The sequence below is a fragment of the Ascaphus truei genome, chromosome 4 (genome assembly GCF_040206685.1).
Source record: "Ascaphus truei isolate aAscTru1 chromosome 4, aAscTru1.hap1, whole genome shotgun sequence".
In the NCBI taxonomy this organism is placed as follows: domain Eukaryota; kingdom Metazoa; phylum Chordata; class Amphibia; order Anura; family Ascaphidae; genus Ascaphus; species Ascaphus truei.
The window spans coordinates 126,654,985-126,675,659 of record NC_134486.1 but is presented as its reverse complement, the minus strand read 5'-3'; the positions used below and the strand labels follow the sequence as shown (position 1 = coordinate 126,675,659).

Here is a 20,675-nt window from a genome sequence, read left to right as displayed (position 1 = left end):
TAAAACTATTTTTTGCATTACCCTGACCATTGCTCTCTGTTGCTGTGTGCTGTACAATAATTTTTGGGATACCACTGGACTCAACAAACGGCTGCGTGCTTTGTTTGGGAGACACAGATCCTGGAGAAACAGTGAGTACTGAGTCAAATTATTAATATTGTCTAGCGACTATCCCAATGAAGCTATGAGGGGTGGATTTATTTTCACAAACTCACTGCCTCAAGGGAAATATTTGGTCCTTGCTATAGACACTCTTAAAATGAGACTCCTTACAAATACAATCGTGGAAGTTACTGTATATCCCCTGTATTTCTGTGTCTCCATCTTGTTGAATAGTATCATGTACAATACAATTAAGGGATTCTGTACTTGAACACCATCAACACTGCTTTTGTATAATTCTATACATAGTATTGTCAAATTTCTTTCAGAATTTTTTTTCAAATTCAAACATCATAAAAATTCACATTGAAGTCAGCGGAAACCTAGCACCTAACAGATATCTTGTAAAAAAAAAAAAAAAGTGAGTTTTACAATCTTATTGGGAAATGAAAAATGTAATGATTGTGTGTGACTCAGAGGGTAAGAAAGGTCAACAATGTTTCAGTGTAACAGCCTTCCCACAAAGATTCCTTTTCCATTACAGTCAACATTTTACTTTATTTGAAAAATGAATCCATGTTTTCTTTTCAACTGGACTCAATCTCGTTTATCACATACTTCGTATTCTTCCCTTTTGTCTGTCTGGATAATGATGGTAACAAAATTACTTTACACTAAAGAAAAAAAGAAGTTATTTTGACAATTGACCTGTATAGAACCTGTACCAAGACTGTACTGTACAAACACTCCAAAGCATTTTTCTACCATGGAAACACTCAAAGTTAAAAATATACAATATAAAATACAAATGTCATATATTTTAAGGGCACCAATCACCTACTTTGAATATGAGGCATGCTACTGTTTTTTGCTAACTTTTTTTTTGTTAGTGGGACTGCCTCATTAAGCGGCATTAACATGAAAAGTAACATCAGTCCTATGCAGAGGCGGATTTTAAAAAAAATGGCGCCCTTAGGAACTTACCTGGTGCCGCCCTCCTCTTCCAGCATGCCACGTTGCCGGTCACGCATGCGCGATTGGCGCTTGCCTTGTGCTACCTCCAAATTTTGCCGCCTAAGGCCCGAGCCTACCGGGGAAATTCCCCACTGCTCATATGTTTAGATTCCTATTTTTGGCCCTTCTCTACCTCGTTTACATCTTAATGATTTGTAAAACTGGTGTACCACCCACGGTTTATTGAGACATTTAACATTGACACAACAGCATTAGAGTTAAGATGACATGTAAAGTCATTTTTTGGAACAAGGTAAAAATGAAAAGGGATAAAATTAGTGGAAAGCAAGGCATGGCTATTTTCTTTTCCTCTCCCCACTTATTCGTTTTGCTCTGTTCATAATAGATAATCATTTCACCGTTTTCCCCCTGTCTTCATGCAGCAGGGTATGTAAATTGAGTTGGACGTCATCATTTTCCCTACAAGGTCACAGGTTCTATTCTAATAGGTGATCAAATAAGAGAGTGCAACCTCTTCGTGGTATGAAAAGTGAAACGGAAAAAGAAATGCTGTATATCGCGTAGTAATTTCAACAATGTTGCAGGAAGAACAAAAAAAATCTTTTGCCAATTTGCACTCGCATGCGATATGATTGAATTGTGCTCGTCTGCTATAGCATCTCTCTTTAGTAACTTATGAGAAACATTCAAAAGAAGAGGGACACCGTGTAATAGAGTTTACTTTTAAAAGTCTTTAAACCATTCAAAAGGCACGCACAAGTGAACTACAGTAAAAACAGTTCTCAAGGAGAGGATGTTGGTTATCAGTCCCAACAAGCTCATCTTCCTCACAATCATCAATCATCAATTTCGATGCTGCACTTCCAGGGGCGGGGGTTTGCCTTGATCCTCCTCTGGATAGCTATGTCCACTATACACCTTACGCGTTTCACCGTTGACAGGCTTCCTTCCATATCTTGGCTCCCTGACCTGATCTCCCTTATATACATTTATCAGCGCCAACGTAATTGATTAAGTCCTTACATAAGTTTCTCCATTTCACTAAAAAAAATTAAATACATTTTTATTTTAATTATATAAAACTGGTGGAAACATTGTATATAAAAACTGTGTGTTAACATCTGATGTAAGACACATTGTTTTAAATTACATGAATTAAAAATTAATGTATCAAAACAGTTATCACATAAAATATGCATACAACTTAACACATTACATTAAAAAAAAAATTAAGGAGAAAGGAGCAAAATGTTATTGACAAAGTTCTTTCTATTTAACATGTCTAGTACACCATGTACATACATACATATATATTTGAATCAAAAAATGACACTATTCGAAAAGTTTTTTTTAAAAGGGAGCGAAGTTCTATTCTATAAAGGAATTCAGATCGATGTCTACATTAAGCCCGGATGGTTGGAGAGTTCCCAACTTGTAAATCCAATACATCTCACGTTGGGACAAAAATGTGTGAAGTATTAGACTATATTTGTCTTCTTATAAGTCACTGAAGAGACACGATATACCACAAGAGTGCAATTCAATCAGATCACAAGTGTTAAAATGACTACATTCTGACGTTTCTTTTTCCCTTTTCATGTCATTTGGTCACCTATTTGCATACTTTTGAGACAAATGAATCACAATGTCTCGTCTGAAGAGCAGCACCTCAAAGAGGCGTGTAATATTGTTTTAATTATTCACGTGCATTTTTCACTTAATGTAGTATTTAATATCATTTGCATTTGGGGGACCACTGCTTTATTTGTGGTGGGCTAAAAGACTCAAGATGAGTATATTGTTTAATGCTATACTGCAGAGAAATATTACTATCTTGGGTTTTTGGAAGAAAGCTATACACATAGCATTAAATTATGCTAAATTCAAGTGTCTAAAAAGGTTCGACCATCTGCTGGTGTACACAATTTTTTAAAAATCGATGCAGAAACAAAACATCTTCTATTCATTCATTTATCTAATGGTCAAAAATAAATATAAAAAAAAGTATTAAGCATGATTCTTTTTTAGCATACCAATCGCAGGTCCTCCTTGTTTCTTCTCTTCCAAGATAGCTGCAAGGTTTTTTGTTTTGTGTTTATGTTTGCAAGATGGCTGCTCCTGCTCTGGGCTTTTCATCTTTAAAAGCGGATTGGCCTTTTTAATTTTTTGACTATACTGTCGAGCCATCATAAAGACCCTATTTTTTGACCGATCAATGAGATCCAAACCCTGATCAGCATTCACAGCGTCTGAATAGGAAAGAGTGCTGTTAGATGCGAAGGGAGGTTCAACAAAGGTCATCTCGCTTGCTAGAGAAGTCCTGTTTAGACTTGACAATGAGCAATTCTTAGCGTTTTCAGGCCTCATGTCAGCTTTACTGCTTTTTAAAGTGTTTATTGTCCTCGGTAATTGTGGATTCTCTGGCAAGGATAGCGATGACAGTGAATACTCTACATCCTTACTCAAACTAGGCCTGATTGCAACAAGATGCCTTTCGTTAACATCATCTTTACCCACAGGAAAGGATGCCAGAAGACGGTCACTTTTCTTCTCCTCGTTCTTTTTAATGTAGTTCTCCAAATCATTCCAGATCTCATCCACTTCTTCTGACAACTTATCGGCTGCAGACTTGTGCGAGAGCGAATCAGAATTTGAGGAACTGTCCAACAAGTTAAAGTAATCTGTATCTACTAAGGGCACACGATGGTCCAAAGATTCATCTTCACTAAATTGTAGGCTTTCTTCAGAAACAAATCGATGTAAATGATCAAAGCATGGAAAGTCTGCATCCAAGCCCAAAAAATTGCCCCTTTTGGAACATGGTTTCAGATTGATATGATCCAGGGATTGCTCTGGAAGGCAAATAGAGTCATATATGCTTTCCTCAATTATTCTGAGCTCTTGGGAACTTGAATTGGGCATTTCTCTCTTAATTACAGTTTCCTCCCGGCTTGTGACCATAGAGTTCCTCGTTCTATCTGCATGCCCCTTTTGTTCGCAGGCTCGAACATTAATATTGTCATTGCTTTGGTGCATAGCCTCACCTGGAGCATTAACTAGAAGGAAGTTAGAACCCTCCCTTCTTGTGAGTCCCATATGTTTCAGATCTTCGTAACTAATATTATCATAAACGTGTTCAATATCATCAATTGTTAGCTCTTCTGAATACCCAAGAGAAGACATTCGCTGACCTCGTTCAGCACAATTATTCAGAACTCTTCCATGAGAAGACTGATAGTTGTTGTTTTGCCGGCTTCTCAAATTATTTGAACGAGTTTTATTTTCCCCCACGCTACTCGCCCGTCTTACAACGCTGCAGTAAGAATGGGAAATATTGTCTTCTTGCATTAGTCCAAGGTGCCAACTACAAGGACGGCTAGATGCCCCTCTTTCTTCTTGTGACCTGGCGGAGTTCAACTTCGAAGCAGATTCTGATATCATAAACATCTGGTAATCATCATCATCATCATCTTCCTGCTCCTGTGGAGACCTCCGAGAAGGAAAGAGGGCTTGTCTAATCTGGTGATCTGTCCAGATGTTTCTCAAAGTACTTGTGCCCCCGAGGATGTTCATGATTAAAGAATTGTTCTGTGGTGTGCTTTGCGGTCTGTTTTGAGGACGTACAACAGAATTGGGGAACAGCTGCTCAGTAGTCAACTGTGACGACTCTTCATCCGATTGGTCTTTTGAACTCTAAGAAGAAAAACAAAACAAAAACAGCAGTGTTAAAGAAACTAAATATAATAATAATCATTCTGATTCTATAACCACATTCTACTTAAGCAAAATCTGGACAAGCTGGTCAATAGTTAATTAACATTGCTACAGCGGTATGTATTTAGCCATACTGTAGCTATTTAACTGTACAGTGCTCAGAGTGACTTCCAACCAGCCACTTCAATGTTCCCATCTTGGCAGCCTAATAAAACCAGACCTTACTGATAGACGGTCTATGGCAGGGGAGCGCGTGACGTCAGGTCATGTGATCCACGGCATCATGGAGACGTGTCACAGGGTCTGATTCCCGGTAAGTTTTATTGTTGCAGAGGCCTCATGCAATCCCCTCCCCCACCCCCGGAATTTGATTTAAATGCCTGGGGGAAGAGCACAGGACCTCTGCAACCGCCCGCGCCCCCCCCCAGACAAATCTCCCCTCCTCTGGGGGGCGCACCCCCCAGTTTGTGCACCCCTGGTCTATGAGACAGATGTAAAAATAATATTGGGGAGGTGGTGAAAGTAAAGCACATAAGACAGAAGTAGAAGTGTGTGCTTGAGTATGTATGTATGTATGTCTTTATTTGTATAGCGCCATAAATGTACATAGCGCTTCACAGTAGTAATACATGTCATATAAATAACAAATATAAATAACAGATCATGGGAATAAGTGCTTCAGACATACTGTAAAAGTAACATTAAGGAAGGAGTCCCTGCTCCGAGGAGCTTACAATCTAATTGGTAGGTAGGGAGAACGTACAGAGACAGTAGGAGGGAATACTAGTAAGTGCGTCTGCAGGGGGCCAAGCTTTGTGTCATGTGTCCATGATTATCCAGTGCTACTCATATGCTTCTTTAAGCAGATGTGTCTTAAGGTGGGTCTTAAAGGTGGATAGCGAGGGGGCTAGTCGGGTATTGAGGGGAAGGGCATTCCAGAGGTGTGGGGCAGAAAGTGAGAAAGGTTTAAGGCGGGAGAGAGCTTTAGATACAAAGGGGGTAGAAAGAAGACATCCTTGAGAAGAACGCAAGAGTCGTGATGGTGTATAGTGAGAAATTAGGGCTGAGATGTAAGGAGGGGCAGAAGAATGTAAAGCTTTAAAAGTGAGCAGTAGAATTGAGTGTGAGATACGCGATTTAATCGGAAGCCAGGAGAGGGATTTCAGGAGGGGAGATGCGGAGACAGATTTAGGAAAGAGTAGAGTGATTCTGGCAGCAGTGTTTAGGATAGATTGTAGGGGAGACAGGTGAGAGGTAGGAAGGCCAGACAGCAGGAGGTTGCAGTAATTGAGACGTGAGAGAATGAGGGCCTGAGTCAGAGTTTTAGCAGTTGAGTAACAGAGGAAAGGGCGTATCTTTGTGATATTGCGGAGGAAAAAGCGACAAGTTTTAGAAACGTTTTGAATATGAGAGGAGAGTGAGAGAGAGGAATCAAGTGTGACCCCTAGGCAGCGTGCTTGGGCTACTGGGTGAATGATCGTATTTCCAATAGCAATGTGGAAGGATGTAGTAGGGCCAGGTTTGGGAGGTAGTATAAGGAGCTCTGTTTTTGCCATGTTAAGTTTCAGTCGGCGGATGGCCATCCAGGATGATATTCCAGAGAGGCATTCAGAAACTTTGGTCTGTATAGCAGGTGTAAGGTCAGGGGTTGAAAGATAAATTTGTGTGTCGTCAGCATAGAGGTGATATTTAAACCCAAAAGATGTGATTAGGTCACCTAGAGAGAGTGTGTAGAGAGAAAAGAGAAGGGGTCCCAGGACAGAGCCCTGGGGTACCCCCACAGAGAGATCAATAGAGGAGGAGGAGGTGTTAGCAAAAGAGACACTGAAAGTACGATGGGAGAGGTAAGAGGAGATCCAGGATAAAGCTTTGTTCCGAATACCAAGAGTATGGAGAATGTGAAGGAGAAGAGGGTGGTCCACGGTGTCGAATGCTGCAGAGAGGTCGAGTAATATGAGCAGAGTGTAATGACCTCTGTCTTTGGCAGCGTGGAGGTCGTCGGTTATTTTAGTGAGGGCTGTTTCAGTAGAGTGAGCAGTGCGGAAGCCAAATTGTAGAGGGTCTAGTACAGAATAGGTGTTGAGAAAGTGTAGCAATCGAGAGAATACAAGACATTCAAGGAGTTTGGAGGCAAAAGGCAGGAGGGAGATAGGTCGATAGTTAGAAGGACAGGTAGGGTCAAGCTTGCTGTTTTTGAGTAATGGTATAACGGTTGCATGCTTGAAGGATGAAGGAAAGGTACCAGAGTAGAGGGAAGAGTTAAAGATCTGTGTGAGCATAGGGATTATAGAAGGAGCAAGAGGTTTTAGGAGATGGGAGGGAATGGGATCAAGAGGGCAAGTGGTAGAGGGAGAAGAGGAGATCAGCAGTGATACATCCTCCTCCGAGATAGCAGAAAAAGAGTCAAGAAAGACAGGAGGAGAGTTGGGAAGCATTGTGGGATGGGAGGAGGCAACAGATGGGATGTTCTGCCGTATGGACTCCACCTTTTTCTTAAAAAAGTCAGCAAAGTCCTGAGGTGAGATGGAGGAAGAAGAGGAGGCAGCTGAGGGTGGTCTGAGTAGAGAGTCAAAGACAGAAAAGAGACGGCATGGGTTAGACTTGTGTGTGTTGATTAGTGATGAAAAGTAGGTTTGTTTAGCCTGAAAGAGGGCAGAGTTGAAACAGGATAGCATAAATTTGTAGTGAATGAAGTCTGCGAGCGTATGAGATTTCCTCCAGAGGCGTTCAGAGGAACGAGTGGAGGAACGCAGCATGCGTGTGTGGGAGTTTAGCCAGGGTCTGGGGTTAGAAGGGCGAGGACGGCAGAGAGAAAGTGGGGCATGAAGATCAAGAGAGGTAGATAAGGCAGAGTTGTAGTTCCTGACCAGGTTGTCAGGGTCTGAAGCAGAACTGAGAGAGGAGAAGGAGGAGCGTAAAGTGGAATCAAGAGCTGGTAGGTTAATAGAGCGTAGGTTTCTGCAAAAACGAGGGCAAGATGGAGATGGAGATGGAGAGAAGCGAGAGAGAGAAAATGAGATGAGGTGATGGTCGGAGAGAGGAAAAGGGGAAATGGAGAAGTCGGAGAGAGAGAAGTTTTTAGTGAAAACCAGGTCTAAGTAGTGGCCATCCTTGTGGGTGCTGGCTGCAGTCCACTGTTGAAGGCCAAAAGAAGAGGTTAGAGAAAGAAAGCGGGAAGCCCAAGAGAGAGAGAGGTCATCAATGTGGCAATTGAAGTCCCCAAGGAGAAGAACAGGGGAGTCTGAGGAGAGAAAGAAAGAGAGCCAGGATTCAAAGTGAGAGAGAAAGGCAGAAGGGGGATGAGTAGAGGTAGGTGGGCGATAGATGACCGCCACATGGACCGGGAGAGGAGAGAAGATCTGGACTGTGTGAGCCTCGAAGGAGGGAAAAGCAAGAGAGGGGGGAATAGAAACTGTTCTGTAACGGCAGAGAGAGGAGAGCAGGAGCCCCACGCCTCCACCCCTGCCACCAGGGCATGGAGTGTGGGAGAAGGAAAGGCCACCATAGGAGAGGGCAGCTTCCAGAGCAGAGTCAGACTGAGTGAGCCAGGTCTCAGTTATAGCAAAGAGAAGCAGGGAGTGAGAGAGAAAGAAGTCATGCACAGAGAGGAACTTGTTAGAGAGGGAGCGAGCATTCCAAAGGGCACAGGAGAAAGGGAGAGAGGAGGGAGGGTGGCAGGGGATGGGTATGAGGTTGGAGCAGTTTACACCAGAAGGAGTAGAAGTTGCATGTGGAAGGCGAGGACGAGAGCAACTAGAAATAAGGCAGGGACCAGGATTGGGAGAGATATCCCCAGAAGCAAGGAGGAGAAGCATGGACAGAAAGAGAATGTGTGAGGATGATTTGTAGGTGTGTGTTTTAGTGCAGGAGGTATAGCTGTATGGTGACAGAGGGCGCAGGTAAGAGAGTAGTTCATGTGAACTGAGAAGTGGTGAAGTAAGGAGAGATGGTGAAATATGAATAGAGTTAGAGACATGATGAGGCTGGTGGAAGGAAGTGCATAATTTGATAATAAGTGAGGTTACAGCAAATATAAAAAGTAAAGGTGGCATCACAGCAATAGTAATGTGTTGAGATGTGCAGTGTGGGATGATAACCTCCTTTCCAGCGTAGTTCAAATGCAGGAATCAGAAGCAGTAGATTGTGTCCACTTTTTCCACTTCTTTTTGAACTTCCTTTTTTAAACTTCCATACTACTTTAAAGATTTCTACTTAAAAGCATTTCTGCTTAAGAGCAAGGGCTGCAAGCAGCAATGGCTGTTGTAAGTTAACTTATATACATTTAGAAAGTCACCTGGTTGGTACAACAAACGTAATTAGCACATGTGAGGGTAGTTAAACCAAATTGTTTTTCTAAGGTGGGTGTTGCCTTGCACAAGTGTGAAAGATGAATTAAATTAAGGCAATAGGGGGATGATTTCCATACAGACAATTTGAGACAGAACATTCAAAACCGTAAACCAAAGGAAACCTGCCCTTGCAGATATTACACAGAGACAAGCTGAAGGAAAACATCATTTACCTGACGCTCACACATGCTGAGATTGATACTTCTACGCTTCTCGACATTCTCCGCGGCTTGGCTATTAAGTCTTTTCCTGCCTCCTTTAATCTTCTGCTGAGAGCTCTGCTGTATGTTCTAAAATAGAACAAGCATGTCTATTAAAAGGTTTACCCATCTTCATATAGTGTTATCTGGTTAGGTCCAACATATTCACAAAAGTAGTTTTGAATAATCTTTATAAGCAGAATACACCATTTTAATGCAACTAAAATAAATAAATGAAAATATAAAATAAACCGGTATTCTGTATGTGTGTATGAAGTTGCGTGTATTTATATACAGGGCTCAACAAATGCTAGTGCCTGGGGCGAGTGCATTTTACCTGCCCGCGTTACCGGCGGCGGGGTGCGGCATCTTCCGGCATTCTCCCGATTCTTCCCCAGCAACTTCCGTGTCTCAGCTGCATCTCCCGTCATTTGACGCCGCGCCAGCCATCTTTATGGGAGCTGCAGCGGAGACACGGAAGTTGCTGGAGAAGAATCAGGAGAATGCCGGGAGACGCCGCACCCGCCACCAGAAACACTAGCGGGCAGGTAAAATGACGGAGGGGAAGAGTGGTTTTTTTATGTGGCATTTTTTGAGCTGAAATGTGTGTTCTTTTATAGTACCATGTGGTTAGTATTCTGTCAGAATTTAAATAAATGGATCTGTCGCACTACAATTTTTAATTTATCTGAATACTAATCAAAAAAGATATTTTAACATTGTAAGTGAAGTGGAGGATGTTTTCCTTATTTATGACAAATAACAGCACCTGCAAGCACGGTGTGATAATTGTAGTTTATGCTTCAGATGCCTCCTTAATAAATCAATTTCATGTGGGTTCCAGGTGACAATAAATATATATATATATCCTACATGTTCAGACTCCTCCTCATCATCAGCATCAATCTGCTCTGATGTCCCTAAACGAAGACTTTCCCCGTTGTAGGCTCGTTCCAAGAAATCCTGGGATTGGCTCCTGTTCGTACTGTGGTCCGGCACTGCTCCTTTCCTCATTCCAGAGCTGAGAAGCATTTCCGCTGACCCCAGTTTATCAACTTGACAAAGCAAATTGCCCGGTATGCTAATACGCTGTAAAAAGAAAATGAGTGGGTGGGTCAGAAATAAAATAAAATTCACATTAATACACATTCTACTTTCATTTGCTTTAATGCTAGTGGGGGGGGGGGGGTCGGGGGCATCATTATAGAAGTCCAGTATCTCCCATTTCTTTCATATCTGCACTTCTCCATTCTAGGGCAGCAGTGTTCGTCAGAACAATGTCTCTAATATGCTATCAAAAGCACTGGTTACCCTACCTCTACCACTCTGAGATATTCACGCCAATAGATAAAAACAGATGAATAGCCGGACGCTATAATACTTCCCCCCTTAATCAGGAAAACAATGTCATCACACTTGTACCAGCAGCAAATATTGTAAATATACGCAAGCTGACTATATTAACATAATATATTAGTGACGGTGCTTGGGTCAGTTTAATACCCATCTTTAAATTCATAGACTCAGAAACCTGAACAGGGGGGTTCCCCAGAGCAGATCAGTGATGCAACAACCTCCAGTGACACCCCGGTTCCCGAGATATGAGGGTTTTTGTGTCAGTGTGGGATAAACACTACAGATATGGTTACAGGGTTACCAACAGAAAGTCACATAATTCCCTCACTCCTCTGTCCAGCAGTGGCCGGTCCTTGCATGTTGGGGGATCGGGACCCCTCTGGGTTTAGATACTATTACCATATTTCCCACAAACAAACAAAAAGAATCTAGCAGGGAGGGCTCCTACTTCAATATTAGCAGCAACATAATGTAGAGTGAAGGATTCTGAACTTACCTTCTGAACGTCTGGACTTATATCTAAAAAAAGAAATTAAATAAAAAATATGAAATAAGCAACATGAATATTCAAAACCGAGGTAAGATATAAAAACAAACAATCATATATGTTGAATAAATGAAAATGTGCTTACCATTCTGCTTCATTACTTTATGTAGTCTGGATGATGGTTCTATAAAACAAATGCAATTGTTACAACCTTATTTCAATGTCTATTGAGAAAAACTATTACTGTACACTATTTTGGTATCAGAAAATAACCAAGGTGCAGGGCATTAGTGACCGTTTAATATCAGGTAAGACAAATTATTATTAAATGTGATGGTATTAACAAACAAAACAGTTCGATTCTTTAGGTTGGATATTTACTGTGTATTTAGGGGGAAGGAATGGCTAGGTGAGTAAACACACTGACTGACACCGAGTTTGTAGCAGGGGAACCTGGTTGACCTTACGCAAGTCACTTTATCTCCCTGTGCCTAAGGCACCAAAGACAGATTGTAAACTCCACGCGGCAGGGACCTTGTGCCTGCAAAATGTCTCTGTAAAGCGCTATGTAAAACTAGCAGCGCTATACAAGAACATGCTGTTATTATTATGCCCGATGCTAGAGATGGGCACATTTTTTCCGGAAATTAGTATCTTCTTTCTTTGGTCCGCGGATTTCTGCGGATCAGTCTCAAAAAGGGCGATCCGAAAAAAAAAAAAAAAAATTCTCTCTATCACGGACAATCCACATGGGGGATTAATAATCCGTGGTCGGATTTTTTTTTTTTTTTTACAATCCAACGGATTGTGGAATCCACAAATTGGATTCTTAAAACAATCCGGCCGTATTGTATCCAATGGTCGGTTTTGGATGAATCTACACGGTGTGATATATTGAAGCAAAAGGTGTTTGAGGGGAGGGACATAGGACCCAGCACCTTCCAGGGTGTGTTCCCTTCACTCTCACCTGAGCCCTAATTAATGAGCTTCAAGGTTAAAAGGCAGCACAGACAGCTTCCTGGGCTGCTGCTGTGCCGATCTGAAGGCACACACACAGACAGCCCTGTGAGATACTGCAAAGGGAAGCTGCAGGTACAGTGTCTAACGTGGGGAAAGACCTTAGGTTTCCCCCACTGGTAGTTAGGGACTAAGCTGTATTAGTCAGAACTCTGAAAAGGAGTTAGGTTTTTGTTTCTATTTTTATGTTATAAGTAACCCTGTTCCTGCTTTGTACCTGGCAAATAAACCCTCCTGTGCATCAACACTACGTTTCCCTGCCTTTGATCTGGATAAAAGAGACTGCAACGTGGTGTGGACGTCACAAGGGATTGAAATTGAAACAATCCGGTGACTGATTTCACACCGCAGAATGGATTTTTAAACGGAAAGCTTGTGAAATCCCGGGAAACTCTTTTTGACAGTTTGGCTCATCCCTACCCGTTGTCCTTTGCGGACCTCTAATTCCAGGCTTTGCAAGACTTTGCAGTCTCCACTTTCACGAACAGATTCCTCCTCGGCTCATCTCATGCTCAGAACATAACACGGGCTTTAGAAAAAAATTGTAGCACTACACTAAATCTACTGTACAGGTAAAACTTTTCTAATTGCTCCATGTGTGTTGCAGCTGAAGCGGTTTGTGACTGTAGACACAGTGCATGCGAGTGACGGCTTGAACTACCAAAGATGGGACAGTTGAAGGCATTCTGTGAATATACCTGTATTATCGTAATATTAAATAATAACATATATTACATTTTTTTTTTAACATTTAGCACATTGATAATATATATCTACACTATAATGAATCTATAAAGAACGCTGATTATAAATGTAAAAATGTCTGTAACTGAGCTGAAACACTGACAATTAAGAGGGTAAGTATCAAGAAAACTACACAGTGAGCAGTTCAGCCCTGGAGAACCACCTCCAGCAGTTCAACTTTACTCCCCCAAAAATAATATATACATAAAAAAATAGGCAGAATTGATGCTTTAAATGTTACGCATTTCTGACAAATGGTCTGTAATTTCTATCACCTGCCATTCATCCCAAACATATACATGGGCAGAGCTACTATCCAATCTAAACCAAATCGTGGTGAGTTAAGTGGAACATGTGGAACATTTACCGGACTTTCTTCTGACTCTGCATGATGCAAGTTCTTCTTTCAAATCTGTAGTTGCTTTTCTTTCGCCTTCTCGAGTGTAAGAGAACCCAGGATGATCTGGACATTTACAAAAGATAACCATTAGTGCACATATAGTGAATATAAAAATTAGGACACAAAATAATTGATTGTGGACAGAGCTGCACCATAATGAAATAGCTTTTTTTTTTTACCAAAGGTGGGACAGAGGGACGTCTTGGCAACAAAACCGTTCATATAAAAATAATGTATTAAAGGGTGCTGGAAGCTGTCTTGGTCCCAGAAAAAAAAAGAAGATATTATGTAGGCTGTGATACAGATGTAGCAAGACTTACAGTCTCGTGAGCAGCGGCTGAAAGAGCAAAAAGCCACGACTCTGGAGATAGTGTCTGCCACTATCGGACCCCCTGCAGAGTTAAACCTCTGACATTGGGGCAGCCCCGGTCGTGTTTCTACCCCAGTATCGGAAACATTAAGCTTTGCTGTATCTGTTAATGCACCAACACACCAGAGGACAATACCCCAGCTACAGTAGTCTTATGAACATCTGATTCACAGACGAAGACCCCTTGCTGTGATAAACCTCATGCTATTTAAACCCTCCTATCTCTAGTTTAGAGATCACATCTGGCGAATAGATCTCTATTGTCTTGAAAGCGTATGCACAGTAGAATCTTGTACTAGTTGATATGTTGGTTTAGTCAAAGGACTGGAGTACCTCTGACCTAGCTGATACAAACAAAAAGTACGAGCTTGCTAGAGAACATTTGTATTGATACATCCAATTATAATATTTTGCTGAGCAGCTCCTTCTATAACTACTCACTAAAATCAATAAAACAAGCAGAAGGTGTGACGGCAGGGGTAGTTGGCATCACAAAATAAAGGTGAAGCCAGCTAACTACCCCTAAAACCGTGTAAACTGGCTGGCTAAGTAATTTATATTTCAGCCAAATGTATTTAATGTCTGGGGTGGGAATGTAAAATAACTTATATGTAAATTTAGTGTCAGTAAAGCACTTTATTCCCTGTGGTAGCAATTCCCCCAGTTTAGTGAACCAAGCATTGTTCTGTGATACAATTTGGGTGTCAGCCCTGCAAAGTGTAATTTATGTTATGTGACTAAGTATCATTTCTATGGAAGGAGACTAGGCCCGCCCCTCTACTCTGATAGGCACAGCCGGGCGAGCCTCCGTTGAGCCCTCGACCGGTTTGCGCTGTGATTGTCTGCCGTGCCGGCACAATGTTAAAGATAGCTCAGAGGAGCTATGCAAGGAGCCGGGTAGCACAGCAGTTCAGATTCGTGTTGGAGATTCACCTAGAGATGGCGTGTTAGTGGGATTCTGAGAAGGATGCTACGGAGCTGACGGAGTTGCAACGGGTGGCAGATGCAAAGTGGCTACTGTGCAAATAGCACTTTGATACCAGGACGTGAAGCAGACAGGGTAAACCTACTGAAGCAGGTCCCTGAACCTAGGGAGGCTACAGTCTCCCTCCCCCCCCCCCCCAGGTCCCCAATTGGTGAGTGTTTGTAATTTCTGTGTATTTTGTGTATTTGCTGGTTCTGCCAGAATAAACCCAATTACTTTGTCCTGGGGCTGGGTGATTGTGATCCCGGAAGGTTTTGGTGTTAAAAGTGCTGGTCTCCCGTGACAGAAGGTTTACACAAAACACCTTCATTACACGGAAAGGGACATCAAATTGTCAATACTGAAGTCAACTTCAAGAGGCAAACCAAATCCATATTCCAACCCCCCCCCCCCCTTTCATTTTTTTTTCAAATACAGGATTAAAGCAGGGGGTCTCTAGAGCTGAACCCCACTAATTTAAGCGCCGGAGGACTTGTTTTCATAATATCATTCTTGAAAAGTTTTGATCTGTAAAAATTAGTCAAATAAAAAAAAACACTTACGTATAGCATCCATTTCCAAAATTGCTTGTTTGGCCTGGAAAACAGATAAAAAGATGTATAAATACGTGCACACACTTCTTTAATAAAGGGGGGAAAGTGTCTGAGAAAGAAAAGTATATATGTACCTACATCATCATAGTAAGTCATTACCAAATATCAAAATATTAGAACGTTAATCCAATATCGGCTTCATATGACCTCGAATGCTCATCAACATTTGGGCGTGGGACAGAAGTAAAAAGTTACAGACGCCTCGCGCGATTCCCGGCATTTTAAATGCCTTCGGGGAACAGCCGCGCGCGCGCCCCCCCCCCCTCCTCCACCCCCAGAAAATCTCATGCCCTCCCTGGGGGGCGCACCCCCCCCCCCCTTTGCGCATCCCTGTGTTATTGTATAAGTATCTATAGCAGATTCTGCTGCTAAAATAATTTTTCTTCCTCCTAGAACAGTCTCATCTCCTCTTTTAAATCCCTCTCCCGGCTTCCCATCACTCCGTATACACCAAGCACCTTCTCTCCCCACCTTTAATCAAACCTTCAAATTCACCTCCTAAACGAAGCATTTCAATGGTAGGCAAACGGCGTGCGGCTAATTCAGCACCTTCCTGTGGCTCTCCTCACTGTGCTGCTCTTGGCTGCAGTGGGGGGGGGGGGGGGGTGGGTGAGAGGGGGGTGGGTGCATCTCCCCAGCTGCTGGCATGCCTCCTGCCCTGTCCCACGCCGGGCCTCTCTCAAGCTGGTGCAAGCTGGAAGTGCGCGCCGACGTCATAGAGGCCCGGCGTGGGACAGTGCAGGAGGCATGCTCGCACCTGGGGAGATGCCTGGTGGCAACAAGAAGCCCGATCAGCGCTGCCCCCCCTCCCCAGCCAAGAGCAGCACAATGAGGCAGCAGCTGGGGAGCAGCAACCCAGGATATTGAGGAGAGAGGCAGGCCCAATGTAAGTGTGTATGTACAGTATGTATGTCATATGTTAATGCTTATACGTACAGTATATACCTATTAGTGTATTGTATGTACAATATATCTACTGCTGAAAAAAACGGCAGCGTCTGCACGGGGTTTTAAATTACCCGCGGTGCAGGCCGCCTGAGAGTAAGTTTAGCCGCCACTGTATGTGTTTGGAGGGGGGGGAGGGTGTAATATTCATGCACGTGTTGCGGCTCTCTGAATATTTTGGACAATGACATTTTTTTTTATAAAATGGCTCTTCTTCCTTGAAAGGTTGCAGACCACTGGCCTAGACTCATGGCTACTGTTCCACACCATTGTGGCCAAGCACTACCATCTACTTAATGTATTCCTTCATCTGCGGTCTCTGTAAGTTTCCCAACATACCACTTAGATTGTAAGCTCGCCGGGGCAGGAATTTCCTTTCCTATTGTCTGATTTTGATTGTTGCACTTATTGTATTATAATTTCCTGTGCTTTCTCTCTTGTAAAGGGCAGAGTACATTGTGGGTGCTATATAACTAAAAGCTATACATATACCTTTTAAAGATGAATCCAGCTTAGAAACGCATTTGAAAACCAAACTTCACTGTGTACCCACTAGGTGTCAGTAGCGTACTGTAGTGTCATTGAATACATCTTTGCTCAAACGGTCCTACAACTTAAACTCTTATGTTCAGGATCATGAGAGTTGTCCAGTATACACACCATTTAGTCAGGAAGATACCCTGATAATGAGGTCAAATATACATTACTTTTCTACTAACAATATTCCCTGAACACAATACAAGTCAATGGAAAAATGATGAGACTTCTCACATACTGTTAAATTGTAAGCTCTTCAGTGCAGGGACTCCTTTTCCTAAATGTTACTTTTATGTCTGAAGTATGATTAGGTCACGTGTATTACTGCTGTGAAGCGCTATGTACATTAATGTGCTCTATAAATAAAGATATACATACATACTGTCCAGTACATAAACAACCTTTTCCCCAAACACTGAGTGCCAGCAACATTTTAACACAAGCAACAACACGACAAATCGCAGCATATCATGTTGCTAAAGAATTGTGATCATTGCACAGAGAACAGGCAAAGCAGACGTCCATGTGCTGGGCCACAGAACCACTGCTCCGTTCTGCCCTCTCGCCTATTTGGTGCATCACCTGCATTTAAATGGCAGTCCCCTCTAGGACAAAAGTGAATTAATGGCGGTTTCAGGTTTATGGGCTAAATGTAAGTGCTGGAAAAATAATGAGACAATAAGTATTTTTAAATCATTTTTACCCATGTAAGGTTCCTATAGTAGCCAAATGCTCTGTGTTTTTACCCAATTTATATCATAAGTTAACTATCGGAAATGTATATTCTGCACTTTTCTACCTTTGTTTGAACTAATTATGACGTCATCATTAGCTAGAGAGATAATATAATTACTAGATAAGAATAGAACAGGACCTAAAACACAGGCCCTCATTACGTTTCTAGAGGAAATAAGCAATATGTTTATGGTTTAAGGGTAATTGAATTTTTCTTTAAAAACAAAGAAAAAAATTATTATATACTGTATGTGGGACTGCCCCATTTATGTACATGCATTGCGTTGATAAACTGTAGCATTTAATGCTTGAAGTGGTCTCAAATGACAAAAAGAATCAGGTTTCCTACATTCGTAGCATATTTTTAGGCTCTAAACATTAAATCAATGCATAGAGCTTATATGGACAATTGTGGGGTAACCGCTACAGTGCCCTAATGACGTAACTGCTACAGCATGAGACCTGGCACTCCTGAGGCCCTTATGACGTAGACGCTTGTTTTCTTGGGGATGATCGGGTTGACCGCTCTGTTGGAGTGGCTGACCAGATCAAAACAGAAGTGGAGCCCCATTCATTCTGTTTGTCACCTGGTCGCCAGGAGCGGTCACATGAACAAAAGTGCCAGAGGTCCAGTGGCACTGTAAAGGTTATATTAGAGGAATGTATCTCACTTTTATTTTTTATCCACCATGACCTTATTGTGCCTGGCCTACTGGTAAACACATTCAAGTCCCCGTTTGTCTGCGGGATAGTTACTGATGATTAGACAAGAGTTTTACCTTTGCTGGGATTTTTGCGGGGTGGTTTTCAAGTATAAGCCTCTTCAAATGAAGAATCCAAAGCCGTTTATCCTGCTGGGATTTGGCCTATCAAAACAATGTTTATGAAGTTGTATGAAAGAAAAACAATGGTATGTATTTTTGGGGATTATGGGTGTTAATTTCCTCTCCCCATAAGCAGTATTCATATACAAATGTGGAGGTTTTCGACCACTTTAATGTCCTTTATAACAATGTGCCATGCATTATAAAATAGTCTATAACAAAGCCATGATTGACATAACTAGGACTGTGATACTACTACTTAGATTGTAAGCTCTTCGGGGCAGGGATTTCCTTGCTTATTGTCTGGTTTTTGCTGTTATCTACGCTTATTGTATTATTATAATTCCCTGTACTGTATTCTTTGTGAAGCGCTGAGTACACTTTTGGCACTATATAAAGATGTACGTACATACATACTGTGGTTTATATCTTGCCCGTCTTCGTCACCTAGCATGTCAAATCTCAAGACTCTAGCCTTAAGTTTATACCACCTAAATCCCAATGCCGAAACACCATTTTTTTTCTTGCCAGCAATAGGAAAAAGCCAGGTTGCATGTGGCAAGCCAGACAGATCATATATGCAGATATGAAAATCCCCAAAATGCTAAGGTTTCTGAATCTCCAACATTGCATTGTATCTACAAAACTCTGGTTAGAGTGAAGGGTTTAATGAATAGGATATACCAGGGGTTCTCAAACTGTGACCTCCAAAGACCTTCTTGGTGGTCCCTGAAGACCTTCAGAATTAACATCAGAGCTCTCTCTGCAGTCTGTGGCTTTTCTATCACTAATGAAGGGTGATCTTTAGACCCAGGACTACTATTTTTGAATGATATAATTGTGCATGTATAAAATAAAATATCTATGTAAACAAACAGTCCTGTGTTTAATGATCCTACAAATCATTATGAAAATTTTTAGTGGTTCGCCATATGGAAAAGTCTGAGAACCCCATGGGATGTAAAATGATGTTCTATTACTTTTCAGGAAAACCACTGAAAATGTAACCCCTAAATATGCCACTGCTTCATTTTGGTCATTTGGCCACATCGCAAGTCTCTTCACCTCATGAAATGTAATACCAAGCTGAAGGTAAACAGGTTACCTGCACAGTATGCTGAAGCTTAGGGTTCTTATAATGGAAAACACTGAAGCTAAGTGGTTCCTTTGGTATAACTTCCACCAGCATGAGGTTGCAGCACTACAGAAAGGGGGACAGAGAAAAACAAGTTTTAATCGTTGTGCGGAAAAACAGCATTTCCTGCAGAAACAACTTCATTAAAACAAAGACTTTCTTGTAATGTGATTAACACAACGGCATCAAAATCAATGTTGCTAACCACAAAATTGTAGGTAGAATTTCCAGTTCTGGACCCCGACATGATTCTAATATTAAATCATTCTGAAAAAGGCTACTTCCATGCAATGAAACATGTATTGGATAGTCATTTACGTTATGGGTGACCAATATTGAAATGAACATGCTGCTATGTTACTCTTTTGCTTTGCAAGTCCCTCTGACCGAAAAGCGGAGAACTTCTACATTTATGAAGGTGGCCTTTTGCTGTGACCCTACAAAACCTTAGCTCCGGGTACAATTTACAGCTACAGCACCATTCATGATAGAGGCCCCAGCAAAATTATGACAATGCTATAGGCTTTAAGCAGCATCTTATATAGAATTAGGAGATCATGGTAAATGAATATGAAAGAGGGGAATTTAAAGGAATGCGCATTGGAATGGGTCGGTTTTGCTAAACCACACATCAACAGCACTCAGACAAAATGATAAGTTTGAAACCACTATGTCTCCCAGGTGATCTTACCAAACTGTGGATGCGGGATTGCTTTGGAGGCCTGTAACCTCTTTGGTTCAAGCTCCCCACCCACTAATTTGCAGACCGCAAGTAATATTAAAATGTTAAAGCCTGAGTGGTCTTTCCCATAAAAGAGAGAGAAGAAAAGGAAGTTCAGCTAGGACAAGGTAAATAGGTTAGTGCTTTTTAAAAACACCATTCCTTATTAGAATGAATTATTCCTATTAACAAGCATACCACTTATTTTGATGCCCTTCAACTAATAGATTATATATTCTTGACTCAGAGGTACAATTTATTTCCAAGAGCAACACTAAAAAGCACCATGGATCTCTGAATAATACCTAGTGCAGTGTTTTTCAACTTTTTTTTTTGGTTAAGGAACCCTCTAATAATATTGGGAAATTCTGCAGAGCCCCAACCCTCTCTAATAGCGCGTCTGAGATCAGATGCATTGTAAGGAACCCCAACCCTCTCTAATATCGCATCCAAGATCAGCTTCATTGTAAATTCTTCTGTATTTGG

General features: G+C 41.7%; 1 protein-coding gene across 8 annotated transcripts in view; it reads right to left on the bottom strand.

Moving 5' to 3' along the window:
* PLEKHG1 (pleckstrin homology and RhoGEF domain containing G1) overlaps positions 1 to 20,675 on the bottom strand; it is a 283,450-nt gene that overhangs the window by 6,063 nt on the left and 256,712 nt on the right. For all 8 annotated transcript variants that reach the window (XM_075596564.1, XM_075596565.1, XM_075596562.1 and 5 more), the window contains 9 exons: positions 19,439 to 19,534; positions 18,289 to 18,375; positions 15,242 to 15,275; positions 13,312 to 13,407; positions 11,329 to 11,367; positions 11,193 to 11,215; positions 10,214 to 10,429; positions 9,314 to 9,430; positions 3,111 to 4,770 (listed from right to left, as the gene is read on the bottom strand). In XM_075596564.1, the coding sequence (XP_075452679.1) occupies positions 3,111 to 4,770; positions 9,314 to 9,430; positions 10,214 to 10,429; positions 11,193 to 11,215; positions 11,329 to 11,367; positions 13,312 to 13,407; positions 15,242 to 15,275; positions 18,289 to 18,375; positions 19,439 to 19,534 (2,368 nt within the window). The remainder of the gene's footprint in view (positions 1 to 3,110; positions 4,771 to 9,313; positions 9,431 to 10,213; positions 10,430 to 11,192; positions 11,216 to 11,328; positions 11,368 to 13,311; positions 13,408 to 15,241; positions 15,276 to 18,288; positions 18,376 to 19,438; positions 19,535 to 20,675) is intronic.